Below are 15,427 nucleotides of genomic sequence, written 5' to 3'. Positions count from 1 at the left end.
TTATTTTTGTAACACCTACACTAAAGGGGTTTGAGTTTATAAATAGTTTAACTATGTAATAAACAGTTAATACACAATGTTTGTGTGATTATATTTGGGTTGTTGTCGAATATTGGCATTACTGCTATTATTGGCAGTATCCTTACCTAACCATTTTACCTAACGGTATATTTGGCTATGTACACAGGACAGGGCAGACAGCAGCTGATCTTTCTCATGACACTCAGGTGAGTTGAGGTTGGGAAAAGAAAAGGGTTAAAGTGCGCATGCGAGTTTCTGCCTGTCTGCTACATTGCTAACAAGGAAAAACTCAGGAAGAGATGATGGCAGACTCGGGATCCGAGGAAATAGCGGTGATCGGGAACACCGACCTCACATCGGCAGAACTAGAGAACAACATTAAAAACACGGTATAGCTTCAAACCTATTCTTATTGTAAAAAAAGTTGAGGAATTTTCATTTTGATACTTATTGAGCCTTTTGAATGAATTGGGTTTTCTAGCTACAGACAGTAGTACTGCAGGCCTTATCAATCCACGGAGTTTCGCGAGAGCCCTAATGTCACCGAGTCAACAGCAGCTAGCAGGCTGTGCAGGAAAAGACAGCTAAAAGTTAAATCATTGTAATGTCGACGCAGAGGAAAGTTAGCTAGATTGTTCTTAACATGGTTTTCTTGATCATTTTACCAGGAGCTAGCTTGCTAGCACACAACTTTGTTCTGATACAAAGTTAAAGGACTTCGCTAACGATACAGTACTTATTTTAATCTGGGATCAGCTTTAGCTACCAATATTGATGCCCCATATTGCATGTAAACCACATCAAATGATACTTCATTGACTTGTGAAATATCCTCTTCTAGATGGTCGAGATTGAGAAATGGACTAGTGTTCTAAGAAAGATGGAGATCAGCGTTGGAGAGGCAGAGAAAAGGACTGGGAAGAATACAGTCAATATGCAGGAGATATACACTGTTTACCTAATTGAGACACGGTAAATATGTCTCATCAGTTCTGAATCATCTGTGTGAATGATGATTGTTATAGCCTACATCTTCCAGCGCAACTATTTTGTGACGCCACCATGAACAGCTTCTTCCACAATCACACCTACACCTCCTTGCACCTGCACTTAATTACACACACCCCAGTTATTACAGGGGGTCAAACCTTAACGATAATGATTCTAACATCTGACTGTTTTAGAAAAGTGACTTGGGTACACTCACTTCATTGTGAACACGCGATCTAAAGGTTTTGTTTGTCACAAACTGCACATCACACCAGCTTTCTTACTTACTTTTAGCTAGCTATACTATTAACTGGTTTCATGTCCAGTTACTCTCTTTCAGCCACAGAGAGTAGTATTTTTTTTGTTGGCCAAGTCTTTAAAAAGAACCATATGTTTTTATTCTGCTTGGAGCAGGGCATGCTATTCCTCATGCACACACATGCCCGCGTGCACACACACACTGGGCCTTTGTTCACCAGTTGGCCATTGAGAGGAGAGTGTGGTGTAACCGGGCCCTCAGTGCAGTTAGACTGGAGAATGCCCCCCAGACACTGATGGAGTCCTCCTCTCCTTCCCCTTCCTGCTTCTCTGCTCATCTCTTTCTTTCTTGTTATCCTCTCCTCTCTCTGCTTTGTGGTCCCAGTGTGGATTATTAGTGGAGACAGACCATTATGGGTTCTCATTTCCTCCCTAGAATCTTTGCTGCTGGAACCACGTCATATTTATAAAGTCTCTATCTTCTATCTTTCTCTGCCGTTCTCTCTGTCAGTAGTCTCTCGCTCTCCTCTAGCTTTATATATACAGTCAAAGGTTTGGACACACCGACTCATTGCAAGGTTTTTCTGGTAGTAGTCACCTGGAATGGATTTCAATTAACAGGTGTGCCTTGTTAAAAGTTCATTTGTGGAATTTATTTCCTTCTTAATGCATTTAAGCCAAGCAGTTGTGTTGTGACAAGGTTGGGGTGGTATACAGAAGATAGCCCATATTTGGTAAAAGACCAAGTCTATATTATGGCAAGAACAGCTCAAAGGAAGATCCAGAGTTACCTTTGCTGCAAAGGATAAGTTCATTAGTTATTAGTCTCAGAAATTCAAGACCAAATAAATAAATTCACAGAGTTCAAGTAACAGACACATCTCAATTTAATCTGTTTAGAGTAGACTGCATGAATCAGGCCTTCATGGTCAAATTGCTGCAAAGAAACCACTACTAAAGGACACCAATAATAAGAATAGACTTGCTTGGGCCAAGAAACACGAGCAATGGGCATTAGACCGGTGGAAATCTGTTCTTTGGTCTGATGGTACCAACCGCCATGTCTTTGTGAGATGCAGAGTAGGTGAACGGATGACCTCCGCATGTGTGGTTCACACCTTGAAGCATGGAAGAGGAGGTGTGATTGTGTTGGGGTGCTTTGCTGGTGACACTGTCTGTGATTTATTTGGAATTCAAGGCACACTTGACCAGCATGGCTACCACAACAACTCGCCATCCCACCTGGTTTACGCTTATTGGGACTATCATTTGTTTTTCAACCGGACAATGACCCAACACACCTCCAGGCCGTGTAAGGGCTATTTGACCGAGAAGGAGAGTGATGGAGTGCTGCATCTGTTGACCTGGCCTCCACAATCACCCGATCTCAACCCAATTGAGATGGTTTGGGATGAGTTGGACTGCAGAGTGAATGAAAAGCAGCCAACAAGTGCTCAGCAAATGTGGGAACTCTTTCAAGACTGTTGGAAAGCATTCCAGGTGAAGCTGGTTGAGAGAATGCCAAGAGTGTAAAGCTATCATCAAGGCAAAGGGTGGTTACTTTGAAGAATCTCAAATATTACATATTTTTATTTGTTTAAATTTTCTTTGGTTACTATATGATTCCATATGTGGTATTTCATAATGTTGATGTCTTCACTATTATTCTACAATGTAGAAAATAGTAAAAAATAAAGAAAAACCCTTGAAGCCCTTGAGACCCTTGAGGTGTGTCCAAACTTTTGACTGGTACTGTAAGTTTTAGCATTGGAGTTCATAGAATTGTGGATAGTACTGTACTTGGTCCCTTTAAAATATGTGTCAAATATTTACTAGGTACTCTTATTTAAGTGCAGTTGTATGACTTCAGTCCTTTCCTTTCTTCTGACAGGCCGGTTGATGCTGTGACAGAAGGTATAATCCCAGCTCCAGACTCCTTATGGAGGAGATACAGCGAGTTTGAGCTACTAAGAAACTACTTGTTGGTCACTTATCCCTTTGTCGTTGTTGCCCCGTTACCCGAGAAGAGGGTATGTGAGAACAAGGAGGATGCCTTGGAATAAATTAGTGCAATATAGTTTAGGAGGTGATATTTGTACTCAACTACAGTACCCATAATGCTCTGTACTGCATCCAGTTCTAACTTAGTAAAGACAATGGTGTTCCATCTCCTTATCAACATAATAGTAATTCTTTGTCTGTTTCTCACAGGCAGAGATTGTGTGGCACAAGCTGTCAGCGGACAACATGGACCCAGACTTTGTGGAGAGAAGGAGGGTTGGACTGGAGAACTTCCTGCTCCGATTAGCCTCCCATCCAGTTCTCTGCAACGACAAGATCTTCTACATCTTCCTCACTGAGGTTAGTTATCAGCTTGGCTACAAAGAAGCTATACACCATAACTGGGTGAATCGAGCGTGATTCCAATCTGTTTGTGCTGTCTTGCCAACTCCCTTGTTATGTGTGACAAGGACCATAGTGATCCAATAATCGTTAGCAAAACCTACATTCCTCCCTCTCAAGACTACAACAGTACCAGTAGCTAGTCAAATGTGCTGTTCATAGGTTTTGACAGGATATACCCTTGACAGAAAAGAGATATCACAGACAAGGACCATTTCCTTACTCAGTTTCTTTGTAGCACTGAGAAGTGTTGTGGAAATAATGGTCTTGTGAAGTAGGCCTACAGCTTAACTCTTTACTGACAAGAGTTGTGTGAGTGTTGCTGTAGTTGAAAGGATCACCTTTGCCCTTTTGAGTTGATAGTGTGACAGTGTACCCACAGTGCCCCCATGCATCAGGCTCTCCTATCTCTGATGGTCTTTGTCAAAGTCATCCTCTCTCTGTCCCACAGGAAAAAGGATGGAAGGAAATGGTGTACGAGACAGGATTTCAAGCAAAGGTTCTCCATCAGCACTTAATGATCTCATCATGGTTGCGTTGTCATGTCAACTCTCTTAGATAAGATGTACCTTACTCAATCCTCATGTGACTTTGCAAACTACAGCAGTGCAATAAATTAGAAGTTTGTAATCTGTGTAAACAAATGCATATGTATATTTAGGACTTCTGATTTATTTTAAACAACTCTTAATTGTAATATTTATTCTGATATGTTTTCAGTCTCAAAGGTAAAGTGTTGTCTAAAATGACGCAGGTCCTCAATAACAACCTCTGATCTGTTTTTTTTTTATCAGGCTGATTCCAGGTTGAAAGCTATGAATGCAGCATTCAGGGTGAAGAATCCAGACAAGTAGGCCATGTAAAATATCTGTCCCAAATAGCACCCTAACCCTACTGTATATAGTGCACTGGACTCTGGTCGAAAGTAGTACACTTTTGGGGCAGATTCACTGTTTTCTTGTCACTGTTTTCTTTTGTGTGAAGCCAACCATACACTTCCATCTTCATGTGTTGTAACTTAATTTAATGTGTCTGTCTCTACTATTCATCCCGTTGCTCTGTATTTGATGTACTTCCATACTTGGTTCTGGGACTGTGTGGGAAGTAGAGTTGGATCAGGTCAATGTAAGTTCGAACATTGACTCTTGTCTTGTTTATCTGTATTGCTGGAAAGAAAGTGTTGATTTAAGTAGTGATTGGGTGAATTCTTGCTCTTCTCTGGCCCTGGCGTCTGCAGACGGTTTACAGAGCTGAAACACTACAGCGACGAGCTACAGACTGTAGTCTCCCAGCTGCTGAGAGTACGGGCAGTGAGTACAGGGAGCTGTCAGCGTATTCACACATCTTACTGACTAGACTGACTACCAGACCTGAGTCAAATACTATTTGAAATCTTTCAAATACTTTGAGTGTTTGGCCTAGCCTGCCAGTTTTGGAACTATTATATGGTTCCACTGAGTCAGGCAAGCTAAATCAAGCGAAGATAAAGTATTTGAAATGATTTCAAATCGTATCTGAACCCAGGTTTGTTAACTATACTCCCATACTGTCAGTTGTAACATGCATTTGACTGACTAGACTAGACATACAGTGAGTAGGGAGCCATTTCAATCACACCTGAGCTGGTTTGGAAGTTGACATACATTAGAAGGATAAAACACACAGCTGGTCTTGTCTGATAAAAGTGGATTTGCTGCAGCTGTAACACACAGCTTCATGACTAGACTAGACATACAGCTGGCTGTAATGCACAGGCTGGCCACACTCAGCATATTCACACTTACTAGACTGATAACACTAGCACACTGACAGCTGTAACAAACAACTTAGGTTGCATCCCAATATGACACCCTATTCCCTACACAGTGCAGAAATTCACAGAACATAAAAATAGAAGCAGCGGAATCAAAGAAACTGTGCAAAATCTTTCTCCAGAGGGTAGCAGATCGACTGTATGGGGTGTACAAAGTGCATGGAAACTATGGACGAGTCTTCAGGTAAGACAAGTGCTCTGTTTGGAAGAAAGCGTGAAGTGTATTGCTGCTGCACTATGAACAATGTAATGATTTAATTAGTGTCAAATATATATTTGTTTCATGTGAAATATCTGCTCTGTGCTTGTTGGACAGTGAGTGGAGTGCCATAGAGAAAGAGATGGGAGATGGACTACAAAGTGCTGGTCATCACATGGATGCGTAAGTGTTTGTTTTTTAATGACATGTAACCACACAATAATCTCCCATATAAATCCAGAACAACTTTATTGTATTACATCAGGATTGTATTGCAAGTATTTTCCTCCTCTCCTATCCCCTGGACATAAAAAAAATGTAACCTTTATTTAACTGGAAAAGGCATTTAAGATCAAATTCTTATTTACAATGTCAACCTACCGAGGAACAGTGGGTTAACTGCCTTGTTCAGGGGCAGAACGACAGATTTTTACCTTGTCAGCTCGGGGATTCGATCCAGCAACGTTTCGGTTACTGGTCCAAAGCTCTAACCAGTAGGCTACCTGCCGCCCCAACACCAGTTACTCTCCCTGTCAGCAGATGCATTTGAAATGGCACCCGAATCTCTATGTACCCTGGTCAAAGGTAGTTCACTATATGGTGAATAGGACGCCATTTCATACGCAAGCCAGTCTCTCGTCAGCCTCTGAGACCTCATACAGGCTCATTGAAGGAGCTGATATAGTGATGTGTTGCACAACCCCCCTTCACCCCAGCATTGCTCTACATACTACATGGTTTCCCCTAGTTAAGCTATACAACACATTTGCCGTGTTTGATTTGAAAGCAGTTCAGGTTTCAAGCACAAGGTCTGGTGTAGCAGGTAGTCGACCATGGGGAATGGGGAGACTTGTGTTGTGAAGGTTCTGGGTTCCAGCTGAGAACTGGCTGGCACCTAGCCAGAGGCTTTTAATTTCAACTTGGGTACTGTGTATAGTTCTCTTTAAGTATCACAAGTGTTCTTGGCCCTGTCCTTGGACACAGACACACACCTTGGTGTGGTAACATGATTAGCCCCTACCCTGTCACTGATGGGTTCCAGATTGCAAGGCTCAACTCTAGAGGTCAGGGGTCACAGTGCTGGGACAGCTGAGGCGTACCAAGGAAAGGCAGCATTTCTGTCAATGGTTGATTCCCAAATGGCACCCTATTCTCTATTTAGTGCATTACTTTTGACCAGGACCTATAGGGCTCTGGTCAAAGCTAGTGCACTTAATAAGGAATAGGGTGCCACTTGGGACATATACAACCTAGCTTTTAAGCCTCTGGTAATGGTCATAGTGAAGACCGATCATATTTCTCAGCCAGTCTCACCCATTGTCATGTGTCTGTCAGAGCTATAAAACTGTGATATTTGAGTCTCACTTCTGTGAGGGTGTAATGAAATATAGCAGATGTATTCTTGTAGATTCCTCTTCCTCTTTGCTGCAGGTAGGGCTGGGCGGTATACCGTATTTAAGCAATAAGGCATGAATCTTTGTAGTATATGGCCAATATGCACAACACAAAGCGTAGTGCCTGGATACAGCCCTTAGCCGTGGTATATTGGCCATATACCACAAAGCCCGGAGGTGCCTTATTACTATTATAAACTGGTCACCAATGTAATTAGAGCAGTAAAAATAAATGTTTTGTCATACCTGTGGTATATGGTCTGATATATCACGTCTGTCAGCCAATCAGCATTCAGGGTTTTAACCACCCAGATTATATATTATATTATAATTTACTATATTCACCGGTATTGATGCAAAGACCGGTTTGGGTTTTTACTTTACCTTCTGTAAAGATATTTCAATGTTTGATTTGTTAAATGTGATACACAATTTTGGCACGTGTAATGTCCGTTTTTAGAGTTTACTCTATTTTCTACTTGAGTTGTCTTTCTCCCTCACCTCCTATTGCATGCACTGAATAAGAACGGCTGCATGCCCCTTCCCACACCAAGCCCTGCCCCCGTCACTCAAGGAGAGAGCAGATGCTCGACTACGGAGTCACAAGTACTTTCTTGCTGTTCACTTTGCAGTCTATACATGGTCAGATGGATGCAACAAAATGTTGGTGACATGCTGCTTTCCACAAGCGTTTTATAATTACACTATTAGTTTGTATCTTACTGTCTGCAAACTATTGTCTGCTAGTTTGGCTTTTCTTAGCAAGTTAATCGCCAGTTATATGGCTAGCTTTCTAGACGATACCAACCCTACCATTACGGTGAGATATGGGCTCGAAAACGTACCTCAATGCAGTGGTGGGATATGCCACTCTACTCCAAATGTAACTTTTAACCACACTGATATATTGAGAAGATTGAAGTACTGCTAGATTTCCCAGAAAACGGCCCTATTCGTCATCATGCTAGCTAGCAGTAGCCACCGCAGCCATTTTGGAATGACAGTGTCAGCCAATCTGCTCCTTTATTGTTCAACGTGACGTCCCATTCCATCATGGCTGTATGGCTACTGCTATCTAGCATGAGGAAGAAAAGGGCAGTTTTTTCTGGTAGAACTAGCAGTATTTGAATCTTCTTGTGTAGTAAGGTAAAATTTGGAGTAGAGTGGCATATCCCATCCCTGCATTGAGGTATGTTTACCGACCCATATCTCGCGCCGATTCCATGGTGTCTTACTGTAACCATGATTTTGTTCCGACCCCAGTGCAGCTCAGTGGAAACAAGCGTAACAGTAGGGTCGGTATCTTCTGGCAATCTGGCTAGATAGCTTGATAAATGTACTAAGAGTCAGAGCAAACATAGTTATCTAATACAGTCTGGTGCCAGTGCTGGTGTAGGCCTAGAAAAGCATGTTTGTGCAACGGTATCTTCTAAATCAGAGAGGAATAGACAGGTTGGTTGTTCAGCAAGGGGCAAAATAAACAGGGTTGGCTTAGATTGTTGACAACATGTAAACTATATTTTGTGTCTAATGTTTATTGAAAACATAGATACCTTAGCACCAGGAAAATACATGTCTGTCAAATACATTATTACAGTTGTTGGTTGGTTAGATACCTAGTGAATTGTTTTTTGCCATATTAGCATAGACATGACAGTCAAAACACCTCAAAACAAGCCATGGTATCAATAATAAGATTAAACAAGCCACTTACGATTCCCCCATGGCAGTTTCTTGTAATTGTTGCTAGCCATCTGTCCACCCAGAATCACAACACACAGTCTTCTGCCTCATTGAATCGTGTGCATAGTTTGTGACGGTTCGTTAATCCGTCTAGAGGCAAAGCATGAATATGTTAGCTAGCTACATAAGGTAGGAAAACATGTCATGTAACATCTAATTAGGGTGATCTGAAAACACTGATCAACACTTTGGTTCCCCTGTCAATAATTTCTCCCTGGCTTATTCATTTTTTTGTCACGTCAAACAACAATATATTCAAGGTGCTGCCCACTATATTTAATCATTCTATTCAATAATCATTCTATTTCCATGATTCCAACAGTTAACCAAGTAGCTAGGCGTAGATGTTTTGTCCATGTCATGCAGCCCTGCATGGCACAGTGTGGAAATAAAAACAAAAGTGCAGGAAATTGATGAAAATATTGATATAATAACCATCATATCAAAGTAAATTTGGAGTCACGCGATTTGTTGTTGTCCTCCCACTATGAATTGGAAAAGCATGCAGTTTATTAGGCTACAGATTAAATAAATTATGATGAACTTCACAGAGTGGTGAAAGTGCACGGTGATGAGCTTGATGCTCCTTTCCAATAACTATCGATGGTCTTATTCTGGTGACATGATGACCGATGCTTAGCTGCCATTTGACAAACAAAAATGATCTCACTCATCTATAATAATGTCATAATGTAGGTAGCCTACTCACACTGTATCTAGGAGCTGTTGGCAAGAGTGCACGTGCCAAGACCAGAGTGGGCAGATTTGCTATACAGTGCCTTCGGAGAGTATTCAGACCCCTTGGCTTTTTCCACATTTAGTTACATTACAGCCTTATTCTAAAATAGATTTTAAAAATGCATTCCTCAAACTACACACAATACCCCATAATGACAAAGTGAAAACAGGTTTAGAAATTTTAGTCAATGTATAACAAACAGAAATACCTTATTTAAGTATTCAGACCCTTTGCTACGAAACTTGAAATTGAGCTCAGGTGCATCCTGTTTCCATTGATCATCCTTGAGATGTTTCTACAACTTCATTGGAGTCCACCTGTGGTAAATTACATTGATTGGACATGATTTGGAAAGGCACACACCTGTGTATATAAGGTCCCACAGTTGACAGTGCATGTCAGAGCAAAAACCAAGCCATGAGGTCGAAGGAATTGTCCGTAGAGCTCAGAGACAGGATTGTGTCGAGGCACAGATCTGGTGATGGGTACCAAAACATTTCTGCAGCATTGAAGGTCCCCAAGAACACAGTGGCCTCCACCATTCTTAAATGGAGGACGTTTGTAACCACCAAGACTCTTCCTAGAACTGGCCACCTGGCCAAACTGAGCAATCGGGGGAGAAGGGCCTTGGTCAGGGAGTTGACCAAGAACCCGATGGTCACTCTGACAGAGCACTAGAGTTCTTCGGTGGCGATGGGAGAACCTTCCAGAATGACAACCATCATTGCAGCACTCCACCAATCAGGCCTTTGTGGTAGAGTGGCCAGACGGAAGGCACTCCTCAGTAAATGGCACATGACAGCCCGCTTGGAGTTTGCCAAAAGGCACCTAAAGGACTCAGACCATGAGAAAAAAAGATTCTGGTCTGATGAAACCAAGATTGAACTCTTTGGCCTGAATTCCAAGCATCACATCTGGAGGAAACCTGCCATCATCCCCATGGTGAAGCATGGTGGGGGCAGCATCATGCTGTGGGGATGTTTTTCAGCGGCAGGGACTGGGAGACTAGTCAGGATCAAGGCAAAGTACAGAGAGATCCTTGATGAAAACCTGCTCCAGAGCGCTCAGGACCACAGACTGGGGTGAAGGTTCACCTTCCAACAGGACATTGACATTAAGCACACAGTCAAGACAACGCAGGAGTGGCTTCGGGACAAGTCTCTGAATGTCCTTGAGTGGCCCAGCCAGAACCCCAATCGAACTTCTCTGGAGAGACCTGAAAATAGCTGTGCAGCAACATTCCCCATCCAAACTGTCAGAGCTTGAGAGGATCTGCAGAGAAGAATGGGAGAAACTCCCCAAATACAGGTGTGCCAAGCTTGTAGCGTCATACCCAAGAAGACTCGAGGTTGTAATCGCTGCCAAAGGTGCTTCAACAAAGTACTGAGTAAAGGGTCTGAATAATTATGTAAAAGTGATTTAGGTTTTTTATTTGTAAAAATGTACAAACATTTCTAAAAACCTGTTATTAACTTGGCATTATGGGAATTGTGAAGATTGATAAAACATTTGTTTAATCCATTTTAGAATAAGGATGTAACAAAGTGTGGGAAAAGGGGTCTGAATACTTTCTGAATGCACTTTATAATGCATAATTTGTTGTGGGAAAACCATCAGTATTAAATGCGATAGAAACCCATTTAATTTGTATTTTTTATTCGGTACTGCAACCGTTTTTATGTGCACTACATCATCACACACAGCCTTTTATCCGCAACAAGTCAATTTGATGGAAACGTATGCTGATTCTTTTTCTGTTGCCAATTGGATGGAAACCTAGCTACTGACTGGAATGGATGTATTTTGGGTGTCCTTGCTGCATGGTATTCACGATTCCTTGTCCATCTGTACAGGGTGTGATAGATTAAAGGAAATATATTTATACTCCCATCTCTTGCCTGCAGGTATGATGCTTCTGTGCTTCAGTCTTACTTTAGTGAGCTGATGTAGTTTCCCCATCCTTCTGTTTAATGGTGTGATCAAGTAAAGCAAATGTATCCATATGGACTCCCCTCTTGTCTACAGGTATGCTGCTTCTGTAGATGATATTCTGGAGGAAGAGGAGCACTATGCTGATCAGCTGAAGGAGTACCTATTCTATACTGAGGCACTAAGGTACAGTATACCTACTGAACACCAGGACTGCTGCTGTAGGCCAAGTAAATATCACTTTATAAACCCTATTGTCAACCAAGATACAGAAAGATCATTATGCCAAATCACTAGTCATTGTGTTCTGGGTTGTGCTTGTTATGGGAGTTAGCTTCACATCCTCACGTCAACTTGCCAAAGACCTGTGTGGACCACTGTTGATCTTTGCCAATGGCATACTGAATTCCAACTCACTGAGCCCCCTCATTGAATCTATTGAACAGCCCTCATGACACTGTATGGTGCAGAATGATCATACATCTACATAGTACAGTAGCAACCATGATGAGCAGCAAAGGCCTCTGTTTCTGCAGGGCAGTGTGCAGGAAGCATGAGTTGACACAGTTTGAGCTGGAGATGGCTGCACAGGACTTAGCCTCTAAAAAACAGCAGAAGGAGGAGCTGGTCACAGGGGTGAGTTATCACACAAGGTTGAAGCCATCTCCACAGCTAGGAAGAACCAGGTTGCATGCTAAATGGCTCCCTATATAGTGCACTACTTTCAATGAGGGCCTGTATGGCCCTGAACTGCACTGTTGATTAAGGGCTTGTAAGTAAGTATTTCACAGTAAAGTCTACACTTGTTGTATTCGGCGCATGTGGCAAATAAAGTTTGATTTGATTTAGGGGCATAGGGTGCCATTTTGGACATAGCCTCAGTTTCTAAAGAGACACATGGAGCTCCTCAGCAAATAATGAGGCAATAGATAGCAAGCACATAAATACAATCAATTTAGTCAAAAGTTGCTGTGAAGCTTATCCAAACCTTAAAAAATGACCAGATGGAATGTTGAGCTTTCCTTCCCTGTGTTCAGACTGTGCGGACGTTCTCACTGAAGGGGATGACCAGTAAGCTGTTTGGCCAGGAGACTGCAGAGCAGAGGGAGGTTAAGTTACAAGTGTTAGAACAGCAGATAGAGGAGGGAGAGGAGGCTGTGAAAGAGAAGAACGCCGAGAGCGAGTGAGAAACCAACATATTTTTTCTGTCTCTAACCCTCTGTCTCTCTCGCTCTCTCTATGGCTCCTTTGATTGTCCACCATGTTATAATTGAATCACTTTATTTGCTGCTTTGGAGGTTGACCAGCTGACCATTTTTGTTTTTAATTTTAAGGACCTGAGAAGGTTATAAAGCCAGTCTTTCTCTCTCCGCAGTGAGTTTGTGAAGACTGCCTGGATAGACATTGAGCACTTTAAAGACCAAAAGGACCGGGACCTGAAGGAGGCCCTGATTAGCTATGCAATCATGCAGATCAGCAGGTGTAAAAAGGTGACACGTCCCCACAGATACTTAAAATGTATTGAGTATTCTGCCTGTAAATTTGTATATTTTGTGTTCTTTTATCAATACCAAATATCATAAAATACTGTATTACTGTGCTGCATAATACAAATTCCTCTGTTTTGCTCTCTCAATTTGAATTCAAATGGATTTATTGGCTTGGGAAACATATGTTTACATTGCCAAAGCAAGTGAAATGGATAATAAACAAAAGTGAAACATTCTCTCTCTGTCTTTCTCTCTCAGGGAATACAAGTGTGGACCAACGCAAAGGAGTGTTTCAACAAGATGTGATCTTCAGGGCCGAAACAGGCCCTCCAAACAAACAGCAAAACAGAACATGCTTCTTTTCAAGGGACTACTCCTGGGGTTGCATCCCAAATTGCACTCTATTCCCTAAATAGTGTGCTACTTTTGACCAGAGCCCTGTGGGGTCTGTTCACTGTATAGGGAACAGGATGCTTTTTGGGACAGATTCCTGGACACAGTCCCTATGATCCTTATGGCAACATTGATCATGTATGCTCAAGAACAAATAAATAATAAATATTTTTCTACATCTTTATCATGTCCAATTGCTAGCTGCCTTGATTTGATCGACTTGCAATTACAGTTATTTCTCAGTGACTGTCTGACAAATGTGTTTTTTCATACAAATGTATTTTCGCTGAAATGCCGATTTAAGGTTATTCACCAAGCACTTATATTAATTTGTTTATAGAGATGCCAAGAAATGTGGACTGAATCCAATTTTCCTATTCTGCCTTTTACACAATGTTCAAAATCACGTCATAAGATTAGTCTTGCATATTTTCTATGAATTCCCTGGTTTTCCCAAAAATCCAGGCTGGAGGATTCCAAGAATCAGGAGGGAACAAGCAGGAAATCCGGAATTCTCAAATCAGGATTAATGGAAAACCAGAAAATTTATTGACAGTTCCAAGAATTTTGCAACCCTACATAAGATTACAACTGTTTAGATTTATTTTTTTTGTTATTGAACCTTTAACCATGCATGTCAATTAACAACAAATTATTATTTACAATGGAGGCAGGAGGCAATTAGACTAGTTCTATAAGAATGTGCTTGCCGTTTATTTTACATGCATAATTCAATTGTGTTTTTGTCAATTTTATACTTGTGGTTGGTATATTGACCTTTGTCTTTTCTACCCTCTCAGTGCATTGTCCCAGTATACTAAAATAAGGTGTTCAACCTTTTCAGATGTTTTTGTACAACATTAAGAATGTAACCCTCCTATTTAAATGGCTTACTGTACTTTGCCATTCAAAACATACTCAGGCACTTGGCCTTAAGTAACCACTATGATGAATGGCAGGCTTGTCATTTCTGAAGAGTGGGTGGGTCAGTGTTTTGATAAATCTAGCCAAAGGAACAGGAAGGTCACACAGGAAAGACAGGATGTGATAATTTACTTATGGTAGTGTTGTGCGTGTACTGGGGATGCAGCTCAAATGACTACCTATGCTCTATATAGTGCATTACTTTTGACCAGAGCACTAAGGGCCTTGGTCTAAATGAGTGCACTAAATAGGAAAGGGTGCAATTTGGGACACAACCCCTGGCCTCTTGCATCTCTGTTCACTCTAAGGGCTAGGGGAGGAGGTGCAATGTTAATCGTGAATTTGGGATGAGATCAGAGCGCTCTGGCAGGAAATTGCACTGTTTATGCGGTTGTGAGGTTGTAATCATTGTGCCAAAAATACACTAATAAATAGGAAGAATTCTAGTTTAAGGTCTCTTAAAATCATGTGTGTGGTGTGTTTGTTTAAATGTTTAGAAATTCAAATAAACTACCGTAACCCTTATTACTTTTACTACAAGGTAGAAGCTCACACAGCTGCGCTTATAGCAGAACACTATGCGCATTTGTTGATGCTGTATTTCCTGCTGTGAGGAGTGCTTTTAAAGTGCAGTCCAACGATGAATTAGTCTGCATTTACACAGGCAGCCCAATTCTGATCTTTTTTTCACTAGTTGGTCTTTTGACCAAGGAGATCAACTCTAAAAAAGCTCTGATGTGAAAAGCTCTGGTGTTATTGGTCAAAAGACCAATCATAATTGGGCTGCTTGTGTTTACGCAGCCTAACTGACCTCAGGTTTTTCCTCTGACTTTGCCACCCACCTCTCTCACACACAGCATTAATTAAGCAATAAGGAATGAGAACCTGGGAATTAACTCCAAAAGGGCTGTTCGAGGCAAAGCCAAGGGCCAGTAAAAAGCCTTTTGGAGGGTGTTATCTACGATTTGCTTTTATAAAATGGTTGCCAACATATTAAAAAATATTAATATCATTGTTTTAATTAGGACGGAGGTTCTATAGTTGCTAGCTAAACATCCCCTTACAAGACTGCAGTTTTGAAACTGCATTAAAAGTGCAGTAACTGCAGTCGACTGGTATTTTGGATGCTGT

General features: G+C 41.4%; 1 protein-coding gene across 2 annotated transcripts; it reads left to right on the top strand.

Moving 5' to 3' along the window:
* The first annotated feature begins 261 nt into the window (after nucleotides 1-261).
* Nucleotides 262-14,742, top strand: snx4 (sorting nexin 4). 2 transcript variants are annotated; one of them, XM_046363333.1, is made up of 14 exons: nucleotides 262-410; nucleotides 863-993; nucleotides 3,161-3,299; nucleotides 3,481-3,630; nucleotides 4,124-4,171; nucleotides 4,467-4,522; nucleotides 4,910-4,982; nucleotides 5,608-5,669; nucleotides 5,802-5,867; nucleotides 11,586-11,675; nucleotides 12,026-12,125; nucleotides 12,527-12,672; nucleotides 12,865-12,979; nucleotides 13,238-14,742. In XM_046363333.1, exons 1-14 carry the CDS (start codon nucleotides 321-323, stop codon nucleotides 13,283-13,285), a joined length of 1,314 nt encoding a protein of 437 aa, XP_046219289.1. In that variant the 5' UTR covers nucleotides 262-320; the 3' UTR covers nucleotides 13,286-14,742. The 2 variants fall into 2 exon arrangements, with proteins under 2 accessions (XP_046219289.1, XP_046219288.1); XM_046363332.1 differs by having other exon boundaries at nucleotides 5,539-5,669.
* Nucleotides 14,743-15,427: the final 685 nt, after the last annotated feature.

Source organism: Oncorhynchus gorbuscha, linkage group LG09, assembly GCF_021184085.1.
Source record: "Oncorhynchus gorbuscha isolate QuinsamMale2020 ecotype Even-year linkage group LG09, OgorEven_v1.0, whole genome shotgun sequence".
Lineage (NCBI taxonomy): Eukaryota > Metazoa > Chordata > Actinopteri > Salmoniformes > Salmonidae > Oncorhynchus > Oncorhynchus gorbuscha.
The sequence above is the reverse complement of the archived record's forward strand: the minus strand, read 5'-3'. Positions and strand labels throughout refer to the sequence as shown.